The following is a 10,069-nucleotide window of genomic DNA, read 5'->3' as shown; positions in this document are numbered from 1 at the left end:
GTTGGCCTACAGGCCTACACCCTGAACTGATCACCAGCCAATTGCAGAGCACATTATCTACAAACACCAATTCACATGCACATCAACATTTATGGACAATTTACAGCAGGGATGGGCAGCTTAAGTGATGGAGGGGCCCATAATTTCTCATCAGCACTACTGTGGGAACCTCAGTAGTGCTGATGACATAGACCACGTACTTACCAGATGTAAGACAAGAATGCCATTTCAAATATGGGGTCTGGGGGGGGGGGGGGGGGGCTATACAACTGGGTTTTGATTGAGCAATATTTCATTTGTAAACATAGAACTTTGCAAGAAACCCAAGATGAGGCACCACTCATGAAGTGAGAGAGGTGAACTACGTCAGCACGGAGGGAGGCACCCACCGCAGGGATGCCTCGGAGGCAGCGGCGGCGGCCGAACGAGGATGATGAGCGCTCTATAAGAAGAAAAGCCACCACGGAGAGCGCTCACATAGTCCAGACATGATGATGACGAAGAAGACGTGAGAGAGGGAGGCAGAAAGAGAGAGCAGCGAGCGGGATGATCGAGACTTGTTTTTAGTCCCGTTCAAACTGACGAGTGAGCGCCCGGTGCGAGAGAGGGAGGGACGACCCGGCGAGTTTCAAATGGCCGGGCGGCGAGCTGCTGCTTCTTTAAGTGTCACATTGAGCACCTGAGCGGTTGTTTGCTGCCTCGATATCCTCCTCGTCCTTTGACTTGACAACAGCCATTCAATGTCACCACTTCTACTTTGACTTTGAGCCCCAAGAAGTCTGGAACAAGTCACTGACGGAGACATTCGTGACGCCTCAATATGTACCAGGGGCATTTACAGGTAAGAGCCGCTTTTATCACTGGTGTTACTATTTTTTATTTGCATGGTTTGCTTCATCTTCATTTTGGAATCTGATGTGTTGTTGCAAAACATAAGTCATCTATCTGGTCATGTATAAAGGTAATCCTTGGTTTACGACGAAGTTTCGAACGCGCATGTTCGTAAGTCGGAATGCTACGTTGTCCGTCTCTAACGTCACGATTCCAGTCAATGTTTCCTGTGAAAGCACTTAGGTCATGAACACACCCGTTCGTAATTCGGAACGGCGTATGACGGGACCGTCGTAAACTGATGAGCCCCTTTTACATGTTTATGCTTTGGATCCATACCGGAGCTCACCTTACGGCGAACTAGAGGAAGCTGACGCATGCACGCGCTCGCGCGCACACACGCACACCCACGCGCACAGATACACAAATAAGGGGCAAAAGGATCTTGCAGGTGCATGTCACATGTAAACAGCTCTACCAAGAGGGATTTGGCGATTTTTCCAACATGCACACTCCATGTGTGACGTCACCCAATCAGACATTCATTTGCAGACAGCAGAATCATTTGTTACATCACCAGTGAGGAGTGAATATGTAAACTTAGGCCATCCACATTACTCCGCGCAAGGCGGGAAAAATGCAAAAAAAAAATCCCAAGCTATCGATATATTTTTTAAGTTTACAATCCAGCTTCTGGTGCTATGTTCTTTATTTTTGGATGCAATTTTGCAAAGTGAAAAAGATACTTTGCGCTCTCATTACGTAATGAAAAACTCCTGAGTCAGTATTCAGGAGCATTAAAAACCAAACTTGAATATTTCATGATGTATTACTCAAGCATGCGGAGTTCATTGAAAATGCATGAAAAGGCAGTTGGCAGCTCTTGTCTGATTTTGCAGTGTTATTTGTCACAGCCCAAATGCAAAGCCTGCTTTGTGACTTACGGGTTGTTATCAAATGTTGCGCATTCCGATATGATGTTTCAATTCGTGACATGCCAGTGCTCGGAAATTTTCTGTTTCCCGTCCCATGCCATTAAGGTCAAATGCATATTGGAATTTCGAGTGTAAAGCAGCTGCTGAATTTGACGAGATGTTTGAAAACATTCATTTACACAGCTAAGGTATTCAATTTGATGTTGGCAACATTGTTCTCTTGGACAAACTTGTGTGTATAAATTAGGGATGGGCATACTAATTAAGAATAATGGTCTCTATGCGGCAAATGATTGTCGATTAACCCTGCTCATAATTGATCAAGGAAAAGTTGTCATCTCTACAGTCAGTACTTGCTCAAAGCCTTGCCAGTTCCCATATATGTTCTATATAAACAGCTCAGACACAGATTTGGGGGACAAAGTTAACCCCTTCGCTAAATCATCAATGGGAGTGATATGAGAACCAGAGAGTGGTGAACAACACCTATTCATGGACACTCGCTTCTTCCGCCCTGTTAAAATTCTCTAGGAAGTGTTTTACACATTACAGTTGATATTGACATGACTACGCATCAAATTATCTGATTGGAGGATGCTGCGTCTCTGTAAAAGTTGACCAATATCTTGACGGGCTGGGACACACACACACACACACACACAAACACACACACACACACACACACACACACAGCCAAGAGACTTAACAATGAATCACCATCCATACTAGATTTGATATTTATAATCTCTGTTGGTGCACTAATTGATTGCCACATGTAATAAAGCACACAGATAAATAATAATAATAATAATAATAATTATATATATCTATAGCTATATATATCTATAGCTATAGCTATAGATATATATATAAACAATGGTGGTGTGGTCTCTCTGTAAAAGAGGCTACGTAGACATTGTCCGACCTGAACCTAGTGCAACAAGACAAAATATTGAAATGGACATTTCTTTCATTCTGGAATCATTGGCCACTGTTGACAAACTTGGCCAAAATCATTTTAGGAAATGTGTCTGTAAACAATTCTACTGTTCTGATTATTGTCTCCGACACTGTCAGAGAGGTATTCAGTCAATAATAGGCATATTATGGGGGCTGTAATGGATGGGAACAACACACTAGACGAAGCCCGACATAGTCTGCGACAGCATATGGCAAACACCATAATAAACAGACTGCTGAAGTAAAACCTTTCCAACACCATCAAGTCGAGACTACCCGAATACATCACTTGGATGTATTGTCCTGAGTGATGTTTTTACCTTTCGTCATTGCTCAGTGAGTCCTGTGTGGCATTCTCAACGAGGTTCTTGTACTGTACTTCAGAGAGCAATGCAGCATAAGTCATTTACTCTTAACAAGGGCTATCAGATTTACTTCCTGACATGGAAACCCTTCTTGCCATTACTGTCAATCCAAGACTTTTATTAAATTCAGTCAAGAAGCCACCGAGTCATTTTATTTAGTTTCTAATTACGAACGTCTGCACAAGGATGCAGGATGTTTGCGCTGTACACTATTACAGTTGCAGTGTCGCCGTGACTCTGCAAATGATGAGACAATATCAGGTGGATCGAATGTCTTGGCGTGAGTCGGGTTTCGCGAACGATGCGAAATTCTTGTGTGATTCGTGACAACTTGGCAGGCAAACAATAGAACTCGGAACGGAGTCTGATCGGAAAACAATTCCAGACTGCAGTCTTCTGTTTCTCTCATTTTCCCTCTGGGGTAAATGTATCCCAGACAAGGTATAAAAGTGTGACATCATGACGGTATGCCTTTACACACACAAAATAACAGCAAAAAAAAGTAGACCACCTGCAGTCATTTTATAGTCTAGGAAGTACTGGACTGTGTCATCATTCCAAGTCTCACAATCATGAAATCCTGGTTTTACCATTTGCGGTGTAATTTTTGTTATGCCCCCCACCCCCAAACCCATTATTTATATTTGCCAGAAATTTGATTATGGGAGTGCTTCTATTATGGGCACAAAATAGATCTTGGATTAATGGAAGAGATACTACAAGGCCTTTGGTTGTTTGCTCTGTAAAGCAGAGGGTGATTACATAATTTGATTGCCATAATGTAAGTCCCCGCAGAAAAGGTCTGCATGGAGTTTATCACTCATCAGAAGTAGATGAAAGTCTCAAGACTGTTGTCATTGCTTTTTGGATTTTAAATTGGGGGGGGGGGGGGGGGGATGTAAATGACACGAAGAATGACATCAAGAATTCTGCTACAGCTCAGCTGGTCAACCGAAGGCGCATGGACTGAGGTCTCACATGCTATTTTTATCGCGACAGCTTAAAGTCTCCTTGATGTAATGAACCGTGGTCTTGATTAAAACCTATTTAATAGGCCTGCCTAGTTCAGGAGCCAGAATAATGAGGGAAATCAGGCGCTCCCTGACTGGAACGAAAGCGCCACAGACAGCGTTTCTCTCAGAGATGGTGGCAACAAGGTAGGAAAAGAAATACGTTCATCAGTGGGAGGTAATAAATCCCCAAAATATAGTTTTAGAGCCTCTGGAGAAATATACGTGTTGTGCAGTGTGAACACGAGAGAAGAGTACTATAAAGTCACCTCTTAATCAATGAAAAATTGACCTCACAAGAAAATTCTATGCTTTCTACGTTGAATTTGGTCAGGTAGATCTTCTGTTCAAGTGCCTCAAACTAGAACAAAGGGTGTGAGCCACACCATCAGTCCTCAAATGTCTATCTGGTAAGTGGACAACAACTCCCCCAGACATTGTTAAATATGTTGTCGAAAATCACCATGGAAATGCGGAAGCCTTTGTCATACCTAATTTAATTCCATTTTTCACTTCCTGCATGCATATTCAGGTGTCCCAATATATTTGTCCATATACAGTAGTAGATTTCATACTATAGTTTTAAAATGGAGCATGGCTCAGCATGACAAACCATGTCAAGTTCTAGCAGGTTCGTTTGTGGCTTTGTGACGAGAATGAATTAACTCTGAAGCAAATTAAAATGGCGTTTTTATTTTAACAGCGCACGAAACGACGATGAGTAATGTGGCAGGTGCTGTTTGCAGAGGAGAATTATCCTCCGACTCAGTCGTTTTTTTATTGAAAGCCATGACAAGTCTGACACAAACATGGAAGAGACAACAAATAGATTTACTATGCTTATGAATACTAAGTGTCGCTTCCCACTTCGTCATTAAAAAAGAATTCCTGGAAAATGCTGATCACTCAGCATTTACACAGCATTTTTTGCCATAAGACCAAAAAAAAAAAGGCACAAAGTCCCAACTTCATATGTGGTTGTGACGTATTTCGTGACGATTCACGTTTTCAACTTTGCAAATTGTATATTTAGCCAGTTTTACCAGTCGAGATGTTACAAAAAGCTTCAAAAAGTTCATTTCTAAAAAGCATTGTTTTACGCGCCCTAGCAGAGAGATGGCGGTTCCAGCGATCTTTACCGTGAAATAATTGCTGCCGTTTTAATGAGAGTTTTAAAGCATTCACATTCACTTGAGCTGAAATGAACTGCACCGGAGGTCTCTTGTTTAAGTGGTCTAATTGTGTTTGTTTAGTGCGCACCAGGGTTCAGAAGATTATTCTTTGCCAACCTTTATGTAAAGGTTAACATAGCATCACATAATAGATTGACATACCTACTGGAATAGCTCGGTGTAATTGTTGACTAATAAGGTCAGTTGAAGGATTTTCTCTGCTGTGATTCATCAATTAAGGAAGCCTGCTTGTTTGAATTGCGAGTTGTAACATGAAAAACAGTATCATGAGTACTACTGATCAAGCACGTCACTGATTCAGTAGAGGCAGTTGCGGGAGATGTTCATGTGGATAGATTGCTGGTTTATATGCAGCACACAGATTTCGTTTCGACGTTCGGTCTCGGCAACGGCCTTCCTGTGTGGAGTTTGTATTTTTTTTCTCCCAAATTCCCCAAACATGCATGTTAGGTAACCTGAACACTTTAAATTCTTGGTCTTCATCTTTTTCTCTCGATATTGCTCCATGGGGCCTCGCCACCAATCCAAGGTGTACACTGCCTCTTGCCTGTCAGTTAAGATCGGCTCCAATTCACTACAGACCGTAATGAGGACACACCCTTATAGAAAATGGATGGATGGATAGTTTGCTGGCTTATGTTGTTGCTGAGCTATCGACAGTGATGAAGGACGGTGCATGGTCTATATTTTTGAAACACTTTAACGGTTTGAATTATTTGCATGCAAAACAAGATGTTGAGCTCATTCTAGCAGGGAGTTGATGAAACAGTTTGAATTTTAATAGCTTGGGCTACTGGATGCTCATCTTGAGATATTAATAATGCTGTCTGAAGAGATTACAAGCCTTGAACTGTATTTCCAGGCTTGCCTGTCCTGTATTGGACACCCCAAAAAGTAAACCCCCACCACCACCACCAGCAGCAGCACCACTACCCCCACCCAAACCCCTGCATCTGAGAGTCCATAATTTTGAAGGACCTGAATGGACCTGCTCCATGGTCATACATCACTTTGACCCTCAGTAGATTCCCTCCGTTTTGCCTCCAAGCGTGTTAGCACAGCAGACCTGCGAGGCCCACATGGAAAGTCCCCTGAGCTGCTGTACAAAGCCACATTTTCCCCCCCTCACAAAAGTAGGACACGCCTCAGCATCTTTGTAACTTGGAGCAGAGGGCCGTGAAAATGAATAGGTGGCCCATCCATCTCTCTCTCTCCCTCTCTCTCTCTCTCTCTCTCTTTCCAAAGCCATTCATAACAGTCATTCTCCAGCAGGGAATTAATTTGCTCCAGAAACCAGGAGTCTCAGTGTTCAAGTTGAGGCAGCATGTATTCGGTCGTCCAGGGAAGTATGAGCTAGATCGCTGACGAGAGCACTTGATTAGCAAATATGTGCTTCAGTGTGGCAGATTTGAACAAGATCTTCATATATTGTATTTGCTTATTTGTGTCTAATATGGGATAAAAAAAAAATCATGCTGTCGCACCTAGTTATGAAACCTTTTTTTTAAACTGCCTTTCACAGATGTTCAGACTTCCTATTACACATTGGTGGTTTCAAAGATAATAATGTGCTGAAGATAACACAGGAAGTCCTTCAATTTGGCCCACAGGGATGGAGGTTCAGAGATGGACTGCTATGAGATTTGGTGCTGACATTTATAGCCAATGGGTGAATCTTATCAACTTTCAGAGATTTCATTTCTTAGCGAGAGTGAGTGCAAATACTGCTTCAAACTCAAACATTTTTTCTGCATTTTGACAGCCACACTACAGAGTCTAATAAACATTGAAAGAAAAAAAATACATGTTCTGTATGATCCGCGCTGCATTCCCTACAAATTTGGGGCCCTATTTTTGCGCCCAACTCGAGCAGATTCTCCCATATTCAAAAAAACAGATTTGAAAATGTCACCTTTGTCTACTTCGCAGGCCAAGTCTGCTCAGCATCGCTGTTTTGCTGAGAGAATCTGCTTTTCTTGCTCATCTTTTGATATGTCGACTCCTAACATTGCACCTCTAGATTTGAGCTCACGGGCTCAGTCTTCACCCACGGTCCGAGAAAAACGATCTTTCTTTGCAAGTATGTGTGCTTGTCATACAAATAAAAGGAAATGCTCCATAAAAGCAATGTTGCTATGTATGTGATTTAATAACCCAATTAAATCGAGCTTGTGAGTACCGCCAATGTCAACGCTCATCATACATGTGACCCATTTTGCAATTAATGGCATTAAAAGGCAGTTTTCATCCGATGAAGGTAAACAAATTAAAGATGATTTCGTATCGGCTGGGTTGCAGTGCAACTACATACTATTGCTCAACACTCACGAGGGTTGAGGACATATGCACGGTAACACTTCAGCTAAATGTACGTGACAATCCAACATGTTCTGCAAAGACAGATTTACAACAGCTGTTGTGCAATCAGGGGTCTTCAAACTGCCAGTCACACCTCCCCAGGGGGCCGTGGGAGAGTTGGGTATGAAGTGCAGAGTCAGAGATGAGAGGCTGTGATACTGCAGAAAGCGGGAGGGGCGGGGAATGATAACTGGCTGGTCAGCTGAATTAAACACACGAAGCAAGTGGTGTTGTGAGGGAGCAGAAAACAGAGCTCTAAAACAGCTCTAAAATTGTACGAAATGTCATTTGATTGAAAATACCATATTTTCCGCACTATAAGGCGCACTTAAAAGCATTCAATTATCTCAAAAGCAGACAGTGTGCCTTATAATCCGATGTGCCTTATATATATGGCGTTACAAGCCTTTTATATTTCCCATTGAGTTGTTTTCCATATTAGTATTCCTATCCTATCTAGTGGTGATTATTAGCAGGAACAATTTTTAACGTAAACGTTCTGCCAGACACTAATTGACACGTGCATTTGCCAACAAGCACTCACACAGACAACTACTCTATGAGCCCTGCGCAGCCATTATAAAACAAAGATAATACCAAAAGCATAGTTTACTGCTGATTAAGCGAAGGAAGAAGGAGACAAGCAAGATTTTTAAAGATATTTAGCCCCTTGTGGATGGGACCCCATGAAGTTTGTGTGCACGTTTGTTGAATCAATTGTCTTCATCACTTTTGTCTTTCATTTATTGTTTTGTAATGCCATTTGTATTTATGCCAAGGAATAAACCTTGTATTTTTATGGACTTTGTGCCGTGATTCATGCTGCATCCTGAGGGAGCTACATATGGATCAATATTCTGATTTCTTTGATGTAGTATTTTAAAAGTTCTATAAAGCACTTTGTTACGGCTGCAGCAGTTTTGAGGGCTTTATATAAATACAGCTGAATTGTATTGTATTCCCTTTAGCGTCACTCCATCTAGTGGATCGATAATGCAACCGCAGCCACTATTGTAGCTTCAATTTTCTGTGCCTTATAATACAGCGCGTCCTATATATAAAACAGTTTATTGAAGGTGTGCTTTACAGTATACAGGCATATAATACAGTATTCCACTTGTGTCGGACGTCCGTAAGGTTCCGGACAGAATCTGACCCAAAAACGTAGACTCAGGATAGTTGATCTAACAAAAATATTTATTAACATAAAATGGGCGCAAGGCCAACAAAGTGCAAATAACGACGCTGAGCAAGCCAGGAATAATGCGAAGAAAACAAAAAGCGCTTGCACAAGGCAAGTGGAAAAAAAACAGGAACGAAAATGACGCTTGCCGGTGTGCATCACTCCTTGAGCGTCGGGTGAGTGCCTTGCGAATCAACTACCATACGGCGAATGAATTCCTCAGCAAAAGTTGAGGTCTGGGCTGTGGCGTGGATCGTGGTGTGACAATGTTATGTATGCCGAGTTCAAGGGTGCACCAGCTGAGCGGATGAAAAGGCAGGTCGGTTTCTCAACCAGGACGCGATCGCTCACCTGCAGCCGTCCCACAGGCAATGATCCCAGTCACACTTTACATTGTGTGTGTGTGTGTGTGTGTGTGTGTAGGCACGGATCACAAATTGAGATTCCATTTTTTAAATGCAGCACCTGAATTTCTGCACATCGGTTTGCCCGCAAGCAGTCATACTCACACAAGTAGAACTAATGAGAGAAGACACAGACGTGTGATTCATATTTACTTATACAACAGATTCTAGTCAACAGCGGGTTGTTCAGAGGGTCAAAGGGCTTCCTTTTCACTCACATCAAGACTGAACAGCGCTGTTGGTGGACAGCCAAGATGAACGTGACTAGCATGTGTCACAACCAATGAGACCGCATGAACCTCTACCAATGTTTTTTGTCCAAAATGTACTTTTTGTCATAGTGGCTTGTTTCTTGGAGTACTTGCGTGTCTCAAACTATCCGAAACAAATTATTCGTGTGTTCTTCATCATATTATCATATCATCATGTTAAATTGCTCTATGTACAGCACTTTGTGTGTAGCGATGGCTGTTTGAAAGTGCTCTATAAATACCGTTGACTTGACTTGACTTAATATGATTCTGATTCTGACTTGCAATACGGCAAATAAACAGCAGTTAAGAGTCACTGCAACTAATCTTACATGGCAAGTATGAGCAATGCTTACATGCAAAACAAAAGTGCAATAATTCGGATACGAGTGGATCCCGTAAACACGGACAAGGGCAAGATTGTTACCCGAAATGTTCATTTACAAAACGCAAGGCTGGCAAAGTACAAAGAACGCCGACGATAACAAATAACCAGAAAAAGGTGAAACAAACCAAAAATGATTGCAAAAGGCAAAGAACAAGATACATGTAAAGCACTTGTCGCCCAAAGAACAAGGA

At 42.1% G+C, this 10,069-nt stretch overlaps 1 protein-coding gene across 3 annotated transcripts in view; it reads left to right on the top strand.

The window, feature by feature from the left end:
- Positions 1-262: 262 nt before the first annotated feature.
- Positions 263-10,069, top strand: part of pex5la (peroxisomal biogenesis factor 5-like a) — a 78,431-nt gene continuing 68,624 nt past the window's right edge. For 2 of the 3 annotated variants that reach the window (XM_052074167.1, XM_052074165.1), the window contains exon 1: positions 264-841. In XM_052074167.1, the coding sequence (XP_051930127.1) occupies positions 821-841 (21 nt within the window). In that variant the 5' untranslated portion in view covers positions 264-820. Of the gene's footprint in view, positions 842-10,069 lie in introns of all 3 variants that reach the window. The other variant, XM_052074166.1, reaches the window with a different exon arrangement.

Source organism: Hippocampus zosterae, chromosome 8 (genome assembly GCF_025434085.1).
Source record: "Hippocampus zosterae strain Florida chromosome 8, ASM2543408v3, whole genome shotgun sequence".
In the NCBI taxonomy this organism is placed as follows: Eukaryota; Metazoa; Chordata; class Actinopteri; order Syngnathiformes; family Syngnathidae; genus Hippocampus; species Hippocampus zosterae.
Note: the sequence above shows the minus strand (reverse complement) of the source record. Positions and strands in the feature narration are given on the sequence as shown.